The 16,232-nt window shown below is 54.2% G+C and overlaps 6 protein-coding genes across 6 annotated transcripts, besides 5 other annotated features; all 6 read left to right on the top strand.

Annotated features, from left to right (window-relative positions):
* Nucleotides 1-80: 80 nt before the first annotated feature.
* Nucleotides 81-142: a sequence feature (GA-rich).
* A 282-nt stretch (nt 143-424) lies between these two features.
* Nucleotides 425-448: a microsatellite.
* A 96-nt stretch (nt 449-544) lies between these two features.
* Nucleotides 545-3,739, top strand: Tco025E_02510 (uncharacterized protein; the record flags this gene model as incomplete). The annotated part of the gene is made up of 1 exon (XM_029369435.1): nt 545-3,739. The coding sequence occupies one exon, from the start codon at nt 545-547 to the stop codon at nt 3,737-3,739; it is 3,195 nt and encodes a 1,064-aa protein (XP_029230506.1).
* Nucleotides 3,740-3,784: 45 nt separating this feature from the next.
* Nucleotides 3,785-3,833: a microsatellite.
* Nucleotides 3,834-4,204: 371 nt separating this feature from the next.
* Tco025E_02509 (ABC1 transporter) lies at nt 4,205-9,511 on the top strand (the record flags this gene model as incomplete). The annotated part of the gene is made up of 1 exon (XM_029369434.1): nt 4,205-9,511. One exon carries the CDS (start codon nt 4,205-4,207, stop codon nt 9,509-9,511), a length of 5,307 nt encoding a protein of 1,768 aa, XP_029230505.1.
* Nucleotides 9,512-9,572: 61 nt separating this feature from the next.
* Nucleotides 9,573-9,604: a microsatellite.
* Nucleotides 9,605-10,794: 1,190 nt separating this feature from the next.
* On the top strand, nt 10,795-12,246 carry Tco025E_02508 (putative leucine-rich repeat protein (LRRP); the record flags this gene model as incomplete). Its single annotated transcript, XM_029369433.1, has 1 exon — nt 10,795-12,246. One exon carries the CDS (start codon nt 10,795-10,797, stop codon nt 12,244-12,246), a length of 1,452 nt encoding a protein of 483 aa, XP_029230504.1.
* A 493-nt stretch (nt 12,247-12,739) lies between these two features.
* On the top strand, nt 12,740-13,363 carry Tco025E_02507 (uncharacterized protein; the record flags this gene model as incomplete). The annotated part of the gene is made up of 1 exon (XM_029369432.1): nt 12,740-13,363. One exon carries the CDS (start codon nt 12,740-12,742, stop codon nt 13,361-13,363), a length of 624 nt encoding a protein of 207 aa, XP_029230503.1.
* Nucleotides 13,364-13,528: 165 nt separating this feature from the next.
* Nucleotides 13,529-13,565: a microsatellite.
* A 355-nt stretch (nt 13,566-13,920) lies between these two features.
* Nucleotides 13,921-15,519, top strand: Tco025E_02506 (uncharacterized protein; the record flags this gene model as incomplete). Its single annotated transcript, XM_029369431.1, has 1 exon — nt 13,921-15,519. The coding sequence occupies one exon, from the start codon at nt 13,921-13,923 to the stop codon at nt 15,517-15,519; it is 1,599 nt and encodes a 532-aa protein (XP_029230502.1).
* A 61-nt stretch (nt 15,520-15,580) lies between these two features.
* On the top strand, nt 15,581-15,937 carry Tco025E_02505 (uncharacterized protein; the record flags this gene model as incomplete). Its single annotated transcript, XM_029369430.1, has 1 exon — nt 15,581-15,937. One exon carries the CDS (start codon nt 15,581-15,583, stop codon nt 15,935-15,937), a length of 357 nt encoding a protein of 118 aa, XP_029230501.1.
* Between the last annotated feature and the right edge of the window lie 295 nt (nt 15,938-16,232).

Here is a 16,232-nt window from a genome sequence, read left to right as displayed (position 1 = left end):
TTGGATGTTTATGTAAAGAATTTCGTTGAAAAGGAGATCTGTCTAACAAGTTCCCCGCGTGAAATGCCGTGATGGTGTTTTCTTTTTCTATCTCTCTCTTTCTCTCTCTCTCTCTTCCTTTGCTCCCTATTTGTTTCTCTCTGTGTGTGTATGTCTGCCGCTTCCGATTTTCACTCCCTTCCTTCCTACTGACTCCTTTACGGGGTACAAAATATGGGGTTTCCCTGCTGAACTTGAGGCCCGGCCATATGCGTTTTTATTATTATTATTTTAACTTCCGCCTAGCCATCTCGGAAGATTGTTTCCCGTTGTGCCTCGTTGCACAGTGGATGCTCCACCTGTGAATATGGTGAAGTATGTGTGTGTGCGTGAGAGAGGGGGGAGGGGGGGAAAGAGCTCCGTTGCTTCTTTTGGTGCTTCTGCCTGTGTGTGGGTGTGGGTGTGCGTGCGGACGTGCCTCAGTTGACTTCTGCGCCTCTCCCTCTCTCCCTTTTTTCCCTTTGGAGGTGGGTGCGCGGGTGACTTCCCTGACCCACCAGGAGCAATGAGCAAATCTGTAGGGCACCTCTTCCGCGTCGACGCATCTCTGCAAGAATACTTCGACGTATGTAACGACGAGGACAGCTGTGAGGAGGAGTTTGACGACGAGAGCGACCAGGACTCGCCAAACTACTGGCGGTCGTCACGTCTCTCCCCGCTCAGGGGAAAGGCGCGGCTGAGTTTGCGCCAGCGCAACTCCGTTCAACATGCGCTGATGAGTCAGCAGGCCGCCCCTCGTCGGGGTCGCGACGCGGCGGCGGCGGCGTCGGTATTTGCCAAGCCACTGAGTGCCACTGTGGAGGTGGGCGACGAAACGACAGAGGGGGCGGCGGGGATTTTAACCAACGGCATGCAAGAGAGCACCGCCGAGTGCCTCTTCTTTGACGCCCTCTGTGCGCTACACCAGTCCCCGAATGGAAGTTTTGAGGTGACGCCCTCCCAGCAAAGCGAGGGTCCGCCGGTGTGGTCCCTGCGCAAAGGAGTTGCCGCGGCCGAGACGTGGGAAGCGGCCTCTTTTTGTTTGCGCTCACTTATTGAGGCGCTTCTCGTTGGGGCCAATGATGTGGCGCGGGCTCAGTGGCTACTGGAGTTACTTGGGATGTCTTTGTCCCGGGAAAATGCAGGTGCCATGGCGGATGCCTTCACGGACTACTCTCAAACTTGCACGGGGGAAGAGGCTTTGCGCCTTGCGGCGCGCTTGGTCCTGTCCCGCTTTGCCTCCGTCGTACGCCAGTTGATGCAGCGGGTAACGAGTTGGGCATTGCAGATGCAGGAAAGGTGTGGTGCCGCCAATCTCCAAGGGTTTCTGCGGCCTAGTCTGCATAAGAGTATTGAAAAGGCACTCTTGCCTTTACGGCGTTGCATTCATTTGATGGGGCGTTCCTGCAGTCTGACGGGTGAGCGTCCTCCCACTGGGGGTTCTAGTGCAAAGACGGAGGTGAACGCTGTCACCCGCGCCTCAGCTCTCATGGACCATCTCATTGTTCGCCTGAGTGCACTGCAGGACAGCAACACGATGTATCTTTACCGTTTCTACATGGTTCTCTTGATATATTGCAGTTGGCCCTATGTGCTCCTCATGACATCGGCTATCTTTGGCTTTGTGACGGATATTGACGCGGACGCGTGGCGCTCAAATTTTCCACGCATATTTCGTTTGTCATTTTCTCACATTCGAGTCGGCGACCACAGCAGGAGTGACCGCAAAATAGTGACGCTGCCCACAGATATTCTTTCCCTTCTGCTGCTGTGCGTCGGGTACGAGCGGGTGGAGGCGGACGGAAACTGCCGTGATGAAGGCGGGAAACGGAGGCGCGGCGTCAACCGTGCGAGAAGACGTGCGGCATTTGCATCGATGTTGTCGTCTCGGAGTTTTATTTTGCGCAGTTTTGTGGCCTTCGCACGGCAAAAGGTGCTCGTTGGCTGGACTCGCAAGCGATCCGTCGATGGGCGTCCCGCGGGAGATGAATGGCTGAGATTCACACAACGGGGAAAGGAGGCAGCGGGCTGCTTTGCCTCCGCCTCCGCCGCCCTGCCGCTTGCGCTCTGCAGCGACGGCGAGGACGGATGCACGCCGCTGTGTCTCGAAAGTCTCATGTGGACGTTGCAAGTAGAGGAGACGAAGACTCAGCACGATTTACTGCTCCGTGACGGCACGACGGAGGGAAACGGCAAGCCGCTGCTGCTCTGGCTTCACACTTCCTTGCCAGCTGCCAGATGGGTGACGGCGAGCCTCTTAGTTCCCATTGGACAAGTCGTGCAGCGCTTACACGAGCGACGACTGGCGGAGTTGCTCTCGACTAACGTTGCACGTGACCGTGTGGGGTACCAAGCCGCCAATCTCGAGGACAATGGTGATGCTGACGATGAGGATGATGAACTGCCTGTTGTGGAACTCGCCGAGCGCTCAGCCACGGGAGGTGGAGAGGGCATTACCGGCCCTTTACGACGCGGCGGCCCGCTGCCACCGGTCCCTGCTGGTAGTGGCGTTGCTGGCAGGACTGCAGTTGAGGCGGCACTAACGCCACACGGTGTTACCTTTCGGGACGCCGTGAGCTTACTCATTGATATTGCGCTTTGTCGTGATAGCGATCGTATTGTGTACACGTTTTTGTACCGACTCTTCCTTGAGCCGCACTGGTGGTACCGGCGTGACGCGATGAGTTACAATTACACGGGTACTGCCTCAAGTTTGATTTCCACCGCTTTCTCGGATTCCATTCGCGGAAAGGCACTTGCTCCGTTTGTTCGGCTCTCGGTGACGCCAAGGTCGGAAGCCGATGCTTCCCCGGCCACTGGCGACGATTCTGCGCTTGAGCTGCTTCGGACGTTTGCCTCCTTTGAGCTTCACTTTTCTTTTCCATGGGACATTGAGTTGATTTTGCTTCCCTTGAACCTCTCCGTCGCGTGGGGGGACGCGGGTAGCGTTCAGGAGAAATACGCATCCTACTTTTGGAGGAATCGACGCCGCGGTGAGGCAAAGAAAGGGAGAAGCGAGACTGTGAAGGTGACGTCCGCGGCGGCGGGGGTACAAGAGCAGCACGAGAGGCAAGGGCTTCGGTTGTCTGATGGCCACGGGATGCGGGCGTGGGACAGCTGGAGCTACTGCTTTGGCTACCTCTGCTCCTTGCACTATGCCCAGATCTCCCTTCGGGAGCAGCGGAAGCGGCTGCAGCAGCGGGATATTGTCTCGCATAACCTCATGTCTGCGCTTGGCAGCTCGTCGCAGGCCGAAAACCACACGGCGCGTCTCACTCGCGGGCTTGGCAGCGCCTACTTTGAGCTTTCTTTTGCCGTGGACTCCCTGCTTAGTTTTACCCAGAACATTGTGGGTGGCGTGGCCCGGGAGTTGGAGGGGGAACTGACCAAGTTGGGGGCGGTGGGGTCTTGCATAGAGCTGTGCCAGCGCCTCGACGCCCTCCTCCTTCGCCTCGGCTCTGTGTGTTTTCCAGTTGCCCCGCAGCCGGAGGACGCGGTTCCGTTGGCCGATTTTCTCCCTGTCCGTGAAAGCATCGCCGCGGTGCTCACAATTGCGTTGAACCCCACCACATTGCCGCTGAGGCACATCACGTCTAGAACTCAGAATGCGATTGAAGCGCTTGTGGCCGTGGTACGTGCGCTGCCGGCGGCGTCCGTGCTGAAGGAGAAGGTTAGTCCTTTGCTGGTTCTCTTAACATTTAACCGCTTCTACGGCGAATGAGGCGAATGGGACAGGCCAGCTTTTCTGGACGTTGCAGTTTCATTCTGAGTGCGTGGGAGTGTGTGTGTGTGCGTGTGTGTGTGTGTATGCGTGTTGCGTTCGCCGCCGGCCGCGGCTGCGCTGGATGACTGCTCTCCTCCGTTTTTCGCATTGCGCCGCAGCTGCTGCGATCACCCACATCCAAGGAAGCGAAACAAAAAAGGCCGACGGGTCCACGACGTGGGTTGCACACTTCGCTTCCCCCCGTTTCTTCGTCTTTTTGTTATTGTTGTTATTTTCTGGGGAACCCAAAGGTTGAGAAAAAGGAGGCAGATAATTGAAGCAACAGCACAACCCGTAAAGCGAAAGAGAAACGCAGAGTGTGAGAGGGGCCCAAGGAGGAGGAAAAGAAACAAACAGAAAAGTCAATAATAATAAAAAAAAGAAGTAAACAAAAAAGGATAAGTGGCTGAGGGACAGTACACAATGCGGCGAAGGCAGGATTCGAAAACGGATGAGGAACTTTTGCCCCACGTGGCACAGGCTCTCCCCAAAACACGAAGGGGACTCTTTGGCAGGCAGCTGCTAAGCACGCTCAAGCTGAGTATCCTGCTGCGAGTTCGTTCCCCTATCAGCAGCATTGTGGAAATCCTCATTCCTATCATCTTCATCATCGGCACGGTCATATTATCACGGCTAATGAAGGATGAGGGTCATAAAGGTGGGGACTTTGTGAGTTACCCTGCAACTACGTTTGCACTTAAGCAACAGTCCGAGATACTTTCTTCGTTGTGTTACAACGTCACGATGAGCGGGGCGGCGATTGATGGCTTGAGGTCTTGTGCAGCTAGTGGGGGTGAAGTGCGTTGCTTTGGCGCTGCAGATGGACTGCCACTTGACGGAATATGCATTCAGACGGATAAGCCACCAAAAATGTTCGCACTGACGGTCTTTGGAGTGCTCTCAAGCTACGGTGCTAGTATGATGCCTGTTCCATCTTTCGATGAGATTGTCAAGATGCAATGGGTGGCAAAATGCCTTATGCAACTGCTCGGTTCGGCGCGACTACCTGGCAGCATTGGTTATTCTGGTTGGCTTTACGCCTCCCCCAGGAATGCCTACACGGAGTCGTTGGTCTCGTACTTAAACGAGACCACGTCACTCTTCAAGTATGTGTTTGCTCGATATTTTGACAGCATCGCCGAAGCCAACGACCACTTGCATAATCCCAAGGGGCTTGTGGGGAATTGGGGCGTGGTTCACGTGAACAGCTTCTCTCGTGACCTTACAGAGCCTCGGCTAGACATTATCATTCGCCTCAACGCCAGTGCACTCCCAAAGACCTCAGCTGTGGTGTCTCAAACCTACTCGGGTGGTCTAACTCAGCATGCTTCCAAGTACATCCTCTCGGGCTTTCTCACGTTGCAGAAGGAGGTGTATAACTACTTCATTTCAAAGGAAATGCGACTGAAAGAGTTGCCAATGCCGTTTCTTGCACCAATGGGAACGGTGGACTACATCGATAGAACATTCTTATTACGCGCCGGCAACATGGTCCCTCTGCTGGTGGTGCTTGGATTTTTGTATCCTGTGTCGCAAGCCACCAAGCGCATTGTGTTGGACAAGGAGCTACGCATGAAGGAGGCCCTGCTTATCATGGGGTTGCGACAGAGAGTTCAATACCTTGCATGGTTCCTTCTCGCCATGACGCAGTACGTCTTTGTGTCACTCATCTGTGCCGTCCTCATGAAGGTCACATACTTGAGGAATTCGGACTTTGGAGTGATATTTTTTCTCTTCTTTTTATTTTCATTGACGACGGTTGCCTTGTCGGGGCTCATCGCCTCATTCTTTTCCAAATCGCGGCTTTCATCTGTGATGGCTCCACTCATTTACTTTATGTTGGCAGCTCCGTTTTTTGCCATTGGGAGTGTCGGCGGCGGTGTTGTGTCGGCGCTTTGTCTCTTGTCCCCGTCAGCCTTTGCAAAGGGGCTCATGCTGTTGTTCAAACACGAGCTTTCTGTCGGCTTCGCCAGAGGAGACTTCAGCAGTCGCTTTGACAGACCAAATATGACTTTCATCTTTAGCATCTTGGCGGTGGACTTGCTTCTCTACCTCATGCTTATGCTCTACCTGGACGCCGTGGTACCAAATGACTGGGGAACCCCGAGGCATCCGTTCTTCTGCGTTCTTGAGCCTATTTTCCTCCTCTGCAGAAAGAAGCGGGAGTGGGATCGCGACGAGGACGGTTGCAATCCGGATGGCCTCTTTGAACCATACACGGAGGGGGAATTGGCCAAGACGACTGTGAAAATTTCTGGTCTCACAAAAGGCTTTACGAGAGGGGGTGAGAAGTTCCTTGCGGTGAATCACCTGCACTTGGGCCTCGTTGAGGGGGAAATCTCCGTCTTACTGGGCCACAACGGCGCCGGGAAGTCGACCACGATGAACATGATGACAGGAATGCTTAAGCCCGACGAGGGGGACTGCTACGTTTACGGTCATTCCGTCCGCAAGGACTTGCGTGGGGCACGACAAGAAATTGGCTTTTGCCCTCAGCATAACATTTTGTGGCCAGAACTCACCTGCCGCGAGCATCTTGAATACTTTTCCAGCATCAAGGGGCTGACGGGGGATGTTCAGAAAGAAGCCATTGAATCGATGCTCAATGGTGTGGATCTGCAAGAAAAGCGTAACTGCGTCTCCTCGGCACTCTCTGGAGGGCAACAGCGAAAACTTTCCGTTGCCGTGGCGTTTGTTGGCAACAGTCGTCTTATTTTTCTTGATGAACCCACAGCAGGCATGGACGTAGCGGCCCGTCGTCACATGTGGGATCTCGTGCGAAGAATGTCGAGGTGTCGGACGATTATGCTGAGCACACATTTCATGGATGAAGCAGATCTGCTTGGCGACCACATCGCGATTATGAGTAAAGGCTCACTGCAGTGCAGAGGTAGCAGCGTCTTTCTAAAGTCAAATCTTGGTGTTGGGTACAACATCACGCTTTCTGTGACAAGTGTTGCATCTCCACAGTCGATTGGGTCCCTTATTCGATCTCATGTTCCACATGCGGAATTGTTAAGGTGCACTGCCGGAGAAATCTCCTACCGGCTGCCCATGTCCTATGTGAAGGAGTTCCCCTCAATGCTGCGTGAGGTTGAGACGCTGGGGAGCAGGTACGGCGTGCAGAACTACACACTTTCCGCAACCACCTTGGAAGAGATTTTTATTCGTATTGCCCATGGAGAAGGGGTGCGAGTGGCCCAAGCGGTAGGGGGGCGGTCGGGACATCAGCTGGAAACGCTTGCGGGACCGATGTCGAAAGCAAACCGAAACGAAAGCCCTGTCGAGGAGTCAGTGGCCATGGACGCGCACGTGGCGAGTACGTTCAGCCCACCCACGGGTGCAGGTGAAAAGGGCCCTCCACAAGAAGTGACGTCACAGTTCCACGCCAACTGGGGCACAAAACTTATTGAATCGGAGTCCGAACTCATGTCGTCTCAGTTCAAAGCTTCCTTGGCGAAACGTTATCTCAATGCCATACGTGATCGTCGTACGCAATTTATTCAAGTCGCATTCCCAGTCATTATGCTTGTTTTTGCTTTGCTTCTTAACATGGTGGACTTCATCCATCACCCGTCGCTTTCACTTTCTTCGGAGATGTATAAGGAGCACGTTCAAATTGATGTGGCCAACTGCAAGGATACCATCGACACGTCCAGACCTTTTTCCGAGTCGACGTCGTTCTTTGTTCATGAGGATATTATGGGCGCCAAGGACTTTTCCTCATATCTTATTAAAAGCTACAAAGCACATTCGCTGAGCCGGTATACGGCTATTGCCTGTGGCGATCCTGTCTATAAAGGTGCAACGGCTCTCTTTGTCAACGCATCTGCCTTACATGCTGCCGCCGTGGGTATGGTCGGATTTTATGGTGCGGCGCTGCAGAAGGCTGTACCCACTTTGTCTGTGCCACATGCGGAAGACATTTTCCAAGTAACTAACTTCCCCATGGCCCGAACAAAACGTGAAGGGGCGTTTCTCGATACGATGAAAGCGGTACTCATGAGTATTTTGATCATGATTCCATTTTCGTTTATCCCCTCGACCTTTGTGTCCTTTGTGGTGAAGGAACGGGAGTGTAAGGCGCGTCATTTGCAAAATGTCTCAGGGTTGCGGTTCTCCATCTATTGGTTGTCAAACTACATCTTTGACCTCTGCTGCTACCTCATTACGATGATATTGGTGATTATAGTCATGCTAATATTTCGGAGGAAGGAGTACGTTTCGGCCACAACATTTGGTCCTACCTTCCTGCTGCTTCTGGCGTACGGGTTCTCATGCATTGCCATGGCGTATATGGTTTCATTTTTCTTTAAGGAGCACTCCACGGCGCAGAATGTTGTGTTGCTGGCCAATTTTGTTACTGGATTCTTGTTTGTTCTGTTGGCGGTTATCCTTACCATGTTGCCAGAGACGCAGAAGACGGGCGAGGGACTCAAGTGGGCGTTCCGCGTCTTCCCTAGTTACTGCATTGGCGAGGGCATTGTGAATTTGGCCTCGTTGCCAGGCCGACAAGGCATGAGCGACACCACAGTCTCACCGTGGAGCCTCAGTGTCATTGGTTTTCCAGTTATCTACATGGCGCTTGAAATACCGCTCTTCCTGCTGATTACAATCTTTTTGGATCATCCGACGCGGCGCATGCGCACGGAGATGATGTTCCATCGATCAGGCGCCGAGGTGGAGTTGATCCCTGACGAAGATGATGATGTGGCGATGGAGCGGCGCCGCATCGCTGGGGCAAATAACGGCGTGTCAGAGGATCTTGTCCGGGTAGTGAACCTGCGCAAGGTGTACGGCAATGGTAATGTCGCCGTACGCAATTTGAGCTTTGGCGTTCATCCTGGGGAGGTGTTTGGGTTTCTCGGTACTAACGGCGCTGGTAAGACGACGACGATAGCTATTCTTTGCCAAGAAATGGTCCCAACCAGCGGACAGGCGTTTATATGTGGCAAAGACACTGTTCAAGACTCACGTGAGGCCTTGCACTACATTGGATACTGCCCACAGTTTGACGCCTTGCTGGACCTTTTGACGGTGGAGGAGCATCTGCAGCTCTACGCTGGAATTCGTGGCGTGAGTAAATGCAACCGGAAGTTGGTGGTCGGTGAGTTGATGCATCTATTTCAGCTTACCACCTACCGCAAGACGCGTGCTGGCCAACTGAGCGGTGGTAACAAGCGCAAACTTTCTGTCGCCATTGCCCTTATTGGCGGTCCACGTGTCGTTTTCCTTGACGAGCCCTCAGCTGGCATGGATCCTGTTTCGCGGCGTGGACTTTGGACGGCGATTCAAAGCATTCCGAAGTCCTGCTCCGTCGTGTTAACAACACATCACTTGGAGGAGGTGGAGGCGCTGGCGCACCGCGTTGCCATCATGGTGAACGGCAGTCTACGTTGTCTGGGGAATAAAACGCATTTGAAGCAGAAGTATGGAAGCGGATTCGAAATGGCAATCCGCACAGAGGAAAGTGTCCCGCGAGCCAACGTGGAAGCGTTTGTCTTGAAGTATTTCCCATCAGCCACACTCAACGAGGTGCAGGGGCCTCGTTACACGTACGCGTTGCCGGCTACCGCCTCTCTTTCTGAGGCTTTCAGCGCGCTGGAAACGCACGGGGGAGAGATTGGCATCGCTGACTACGCCGTGTCTCAGACCAGCATTGAGCAGGTGTTCCTTCGCATCAGTGAACAGGCGGAAATTGACGAGACATCCGGTAGTCGTGCGGTATAGTAACTACAGCGTCAAACCGTGCTTGATCACGCGTAACTGGCGTGTTTGAAGGGAGCCGATAAGGGAAAGAGAGAGAGAGAGAGAGATAGATAGTCAGTGTGCACGAGAAGAGGAAGGCTACGAGAAGTGGGAATGTTCCTATTTAATGTGTTTTTGCCTCTGTGCACACACATGTAGGCGGAGAATATTTGGTTTGTTTGTTTTTTTACTAGTAACCGTTACACCTTTTTACTGTGTAGTGGTTTCTGTTTTGGTTGCTTGTTTTTCCTTGCACAATCCCAAATTGATTCGATGGGCCGCACTCCAGCCACCATCGTGGAGCACGTCAGTCCACACCGAGTGGGGAGGTGAACTAACCCTTGGTTCCTTCTGAGGGGGCTGCATTGGGTGGGGGGGGGACACGTGGGGCATGCACCCGCCCCGCCGTGCAGCCCACGCAGGTTGAACGCCGTTGCACCGTGTTCAGCCTTCGTAGCTGAGAACGAATCAATAAAACTCTACAACGAGAAAATAGTGAAATAATAATTCTTGGAAGAAGGGTACGAGGGGAAGATGAGGGGGGGGGGGGTTTTGCCCGTTAGTGGGCGCCTGCGTTTTGTCCGCGTTTGTACGGGGTTTTTTATTTTTGCCTTCTCTCCCTATGTAGGCGCCGTTGGTGTTGCTGACGGGGAGGGACGGACTCTTTTTTCACCTCGGGGAGAAACTGCGCCAACGTTTTCGTGAAACATACCTCTTGCGCGCCTTCGCTGTCTACCTCGCGTTTTTGCTGGCAAAGTAGGAGATGCAGACTGGTCACCTCACACAGTGTGCGCGCGCGGGCCGTCATTCGCGCTGCCCTGCCGCAGCGGCTGGGGGTTGTCCTTTTGCTTTGTTTTTGTTTTTCTTCGGGGAGGGGGTGTTCCGCCTCCTCTTCCCGCCGCGGCTTGAATATGTGCAGCAGCGCGCAGCCTCTATTTTTTTTTTTTTTGGTCGCTGCTCCTACCGTGAAGTCTTTTTAGCTTCCGCGGGAAATGCGCGAGAGCTCGCAAATTGGAGTCATACGCCCACCCACTCTACTTTTTTTTTTCTTACTGGGCGGTTCGTCGCTTTTTGAGTTCCGGCCGTTGTGCTGTTTTTACCATTTCTCACTCCCTCTCACAGTGCGGCTGAGATAGAGGATAGGGGGGCGCGCTTCATGTCACTGGCAAGTTCCCACAGCAGAGGCTTGAGCTGTGTGACAGTAAGGTGAAGGCGAAAGCCGAAACGCGAAGTCCAACGAAAGGAAGAAGAGCAAGGGAGGGGCCATGGCAGCAATGTACAGTGATGTTTTGGAGCTGGGGCGTGATGGTGGCAGCAGAGATGACAAGGTGGATGGGGTTGTGTTGTTGCGGAGCGACGCCTCGGAATTCACCCCTGCCGAACTTGAGGCCTTGAGCCGGCTGAATCTGAGTGACGTTCCGGCACCGAGTGCGAGCAGCGGCACCGTTGGCGGGAGTGGCGCTCACGATGGCGCTTGCAAAAGCGGCAAGGGGAGGAGGTCGCGAAATTTTTTTTCTCTTTTGAGTGGCGACCGCCGGGTCGGCTGTTGCTCCTTCAGGACCCTGCTTCCCCGTGCGGAGCTAGTGGGTGGCACCGACAGCATGGCCGACGCGGTGCTCAGTCGGTCTCAGCTGCACGTGGAGGGTCGTGCACTGCGTGATACTTCACTCGTGGGGTGTTTTTTGAATTTGACACATCTCTACATGCAACACAACCACATCGCCTCGCTCGATGGTCTCTCCTTGCTGGCCCAACTCACCGTTCTTGTGCTGCACCACAACAACGTGGAGTCGCTGCGGCCACTGGCAGAGCTCGTTGCGTTACGTTTTATTGATGCCCGGTTTAACTCCATCGCGACGCTGGATCCGTCGCAGGATCTTCCGAGGGAATCGCTGCGGTATCTCTCACTTCTGTCCAACCCATGCTGCCGCAGTGAGTCCGCGGTGGCCACCGAGCGAGATGCATACAGGCGGAGTATTATGGAATGCTGCCCGCAGCTCGAGGTACTTGACGACCTGCCGTGCCAAACACCTTCACCTTCCAGTGACGAGGACGACGCTGAGAGTTTGGAGGAAGCGGAAGCTGAGACGGAAGCTGAGTTGCATCAACAAGGGAAAGCGACACCGACTCCGCCGTCGCCCGACGCACCGGGGCACCGTAGTCATCTTCGCTCACGACTCAGTCGCCTGATGAAAGTGAGTCGAACACCACCTCAGAAGTCGCTCTTGCCGTCGTCCGCCGTGGGGAATTCACCCGGATCGAACGATGCCACAATGACTACTCGTTTGTGTCAACAGTTTGAGCATCGCTCTGGGAGCATACGTAAACAGGCATGCGACCATGCGCTTACAATGCCGTGCTCGGCTCAAGCTGGTTGGGCTGGCGGCCATGCCGAGAGCAGTGAACGCGATGGCGAAGATGGAGATGGGGAGAGGAATTTGCTGCCGCTTCCACTAGTGCAGGAAAGGGAGACAAAGTCGCGGCTTTACGCAGACATTCACTTTGCCTTGGGTATGGCAAATCTGCAGGCGCAGCAGGTGATGGGAAACGTCTGGGAAGATGTGGGAAAGGTGCTTCGCACGAGGCAGGCTCTGGTGAGTCATCGCCGTGAGCGGATAGAATTGCAGCGAAAACAGCCCTCTAGCGCCTATGCCGAAAGTCTCGCGTTGCTGCAAAAGGAACAGCACACTACAGATTTGGATAAATACCGCAGATGAGGCGAGATCGGTTGCGACAACACTCGCCGCTACCGTCAACATTGTTGCCACCGCTGCTGCTGGTGGCGGTTGTGGATTCCTGGCAAATGCTAAATAGACGCTTCTTTTGGGGCTGTTGCGCTTTGCGTCTACAGCTCTGCTGTTTTGATGCCGCTGACAAATAAAAAGAGAGAGAGACAGAGAGCGGGAACATTATTCCTCTCTTCTTCACTTCGCTCCTCGCCTTCTTTTTGGACGACGGCTGTGCGTTGGCAGAGGACCCCCGAGAAAGGTGCCGCAGGGACGTGGCGTACAGGCGGGAAGCAGCGGGGATGGAAGCACACGAGTAAGAAGGAAGCATAAATATTGTTCGTGCACAGATCACACACGCCCACTTCAATGCAGGGGGAGCAGACGCTGACGTTGCTTCCGTTCTGTTTTGTTAGGATTTTTTGGTTTTTGTTTTTGTTTTTATAGTATTCGTTGCTTGCGACAAAAGGGAGTGGGGTTTGCGATGGAGTCGAAGAGCTCTACTAATGGGTGTTCTAGGGATGTCTACGAGGAGATCCCACGGGGCTGTCGAGAAAAAATCTCCCTGCTCAGCAGGGAGGAAGTCGAAGCTGTTCTGCACATGTGCGATGATGTCACGGGCGATGACGCGGGGGCGGGCAGCATGACACACAGTGCAGCTGCAACGGGGACCTCAGATGCAACGGGCCAAACGAAGCGCCTTCAGTCGCGCCTAGCGGGGCTACCAATGTTTCTGCAGACGGAGGCGCTCGTTCTGCGGCGGCATGAGCAACAGTACCGGCAGTACATGAAGGAACTCATTGAACTGTCAGAGTGTATCGCCATGGTGTGCGATGGAACCCTGCGGCCGCAGTCGCCCAACACGGCGTCTCACCTCGCGGAGGATTCGCCGGCGGCTCGTCGCGCGAAGGATGCTGCTCTGCGGCGAATGTCACGCCGTGCCGAAGAAGTTGAAATATGTGCTCGTAATGAGGCGGTCGATCGCGTGCGGAGCGCGCAGCGGATGGTGTTGGCCGCCGCCGTTGCGAAGCACGGGAAGAGGGCAAGGCGAGAGGGGGGACAGGAGGAAGTTGATGAGGCATTGGGCCCGCGCAGACGGCGCATGTGATTGAAAGAAAGTGACTGGAGGAAGTTGAAGAAGAAGAAACAGGGATGGTGGGCGGAGTGAAGATGTGTAGACGAGACAAACAGAAGCCGCGCTGGGCTGAACGTTAAATGCAGAGTTGCTCTCAGTGATGCGACGGACGAGGGTGCATTTGCAGAAGAGGAAAAAGTATATATGTATATATGTACGTGTGGTGGTGTGTATGGCTTGCATCCTCTTTCCACCTCTCAGTGTCGTCGCATGGGCGTGCGTTCCTTGCTCGTTTTCCCTCTCCCTCTCTGTGTCTCCTCATTGCCGTTGCAGGTTACACTTTCTAGGATTGCGCTTAGTGGTAGATCATCCCTCTTTCGCCCCTACGCACATTTTTCCGCTTCGTCCCCGGCCTCTGTCACTGTCCTAGTGTCCATCCATCGCGCAGAACGTGAGGAAAACTCTCGTGGTGCAGAAGAAGCGCCACCCCACCACGGAGTAGGAGCCGCGAGGACGGGAAAGTAGTGGAGGGAAGAGGTCACGAAGGAGGCGGAGAAGAAAAGCAGCAGGGGATCCACCACTAAGTCAAGATGGCGTACGCCCTTCAGCCGTCGTCGTATGACGTAGAGGAACCGTCGTCGTTGAATGTCATCCCAAAGGTACGAAAATCGCCGAATCGGGCGGCGTACGCCCCGCACGACGCTTCCTACCGCCCGCAGCTCACCCTGGATCAGGTCGTTGGAGCGGAAGCGACGCCCCAACCAGCGCCCTTGCGGAGGGCGACGCAGCAGCCACCGCACAACAACACCGTTTCCCAAGTCACGGTTGGGTGCAGCGGAATAAACATGGGCGCTGGGGTGCTTGATCAGCAACGGCATTCACAGCCCTTACTCCGTATTGGGGTTACTCCGGAAGACACCGAAAAAATGCGGGATAGAATGTTTGCTTCTAATAGCAACTCTCAGTACGCCCAACCCGATGCGAGGCACTGCCTCGTTCATCCCCCAGCAAGCGTTTCAGGCACCAAAATCTGGACAAATAGACCATATCTTAGTGTGACGCTGGCACCGCAACTTGGCGACGCATCGGAGCGAAACTCCAGCGGGAGTTCGCTTGACAGAGCTGGCCCCATTTCAGACCATGGAGTCGTCCGAGAAAGCAGCGGAATTCAAACGCCACAACAGCAGTCAGACTTGACGACACCGCCGGTGCCACAATATGTACGGCAATCGCCTGTTGAAAATACGCACCCCAAATATGCGAAGTGCCCCCCACGGGCACTGGCTCCAAACGTGAATTCTTTCTACGGTGCAGAGCAAACAGGACAGGTACCGAATGGAGTAGTAGGAGGGGGAGGGGGAGGCTGGTGCTGCAGGGCTCCAGAACCTCAAGTGTACGGTGGCAATTTTCCTGGCCCAGGATATAATTCCCCATCACCGCATCCATCGTATCAGCAGCCGTATCAGAATCGTTACCCGCAACAACAACAACTACAACGACAACCACAACGGCAGCAGCAGCAACTACCTCCTTCTTCCTACTGTAATCCTCAACAAGACCCTCAAGGTTGGCGCATGGGGAATGACCCCCGGTATGGCCACAACGAACCCAACGGCTTTGTTCTGCCGCCCAACGTTCCTAACTATCCTGGGGGCGGTGGTAGCAACATGCCGATGATGCAGCCGTATAACAACAACTCGCAATTCCCTACACCACCGCCATCTATGCAGCAATGGTCCAATGGACCGGTTCAAACTCTGATGAGCGGTATGGCACCGATGGAGTCCGGGTCGCAGCGAACACCCTCGTCTTATTCGATGAGCACCAATGATGCTCTTGCGCGTTGTCCACCGCCAGTACACGTAGCCAGAGTTGGTGTTACTTCAAACTTATCACAAACTTCAGGCGCAAAATATGGCGGGATGTCAGCCAATTGGCGAGCAAATTCACGATACTCCAATACTTCACAGCAGCAGTCACAACAGCACCCGGTGCCATCAGATTACCGGTTTGATATGGGCAGCGGTTCTCCAGGGCCTTACCCGCATCCAGCGTCACTAGGGCTTCGCCTAGACCAACCGGACAATTTAGGTAATGATCACTTCTACAGTCAACCTCCAATGAATCATGAATTTGCCTCACATTCTACGGCACAAAATGCGACAAATTATCCACAGCAGCCCGGATGACGACAGCAGAGCATTCCGTCATCTGTGACTTCTAGACGTCGAAGTGTGGGACCTCCTGTGGATGCGATTACTGGCCAACTGCCACATTGTCCGCAGATGCATGTGTCTGGCCCAACTCCTCCTCTTCCTCCTGTTTCAGCGTGAAGAAGTGGCCAATGTCACGAAGTTTTTAAAATTTTATTTTATGTCCCAGCTAAGTGGAATATTTGCCGTTGTCTCTCTCGTTCAGGTGTCTTCAACGCAAGAAGAATCTGAGGGCCTGAGGAGAAGAATGCATCCTTCCCTGAATCGTCGAGAAGGTGTAAGCAACAAATGGGGTCTTATTGGATACCAGTTAAATTTGGTGGAGTTTAGGGTGATATGTAGTCTTCTGTGGTTTTCACACGCGGCAGCGACAGAGATGGGGACAATTGCCTGATGGGTCAACTTTTTCACACCGGCCCGTGGGGGAGCCTAGGGAAGACGCCGTGGTGGGTGACTCTCCCGATGTCGAAGGCGAGGCAACTCCAACAAACGGCCCCTTGAAAAAGAGGAGGGGGTTGCCAAAGATCAGTGAATACGACTGTGTCTTAGGGAAGGGACGTAATAATGCGAATGAATCAAAGGGCTAATTGTGGTAGGAAGAAGTAGGGGCGGGGGTTTGAGTGGGGCATCCAAATCACGTCATTGTCGGGTTGGATAGGTGGAAAGCCGAAGGGAGAAACGCGTCCTAG

Source organism: Trypanosoma conorhini (genome assembly GCF_003719485.1).
Source record: "Trypanosoma conorhini strain 025E chromosome Unknown Tco_14.4_contig_00099, whole genome shotgun sequence".
NCBI classification, from domain to species: domain Eukaryota; phylum Euglenozoa; class Kinetoplastea; order Trypanosomatida; family Trypanosomatidae; genus Trypanosoma; species Trypanosoma conorhini.
This window is presented reverse-complemented; position numbering and strand designations above follow the sequence as displayed.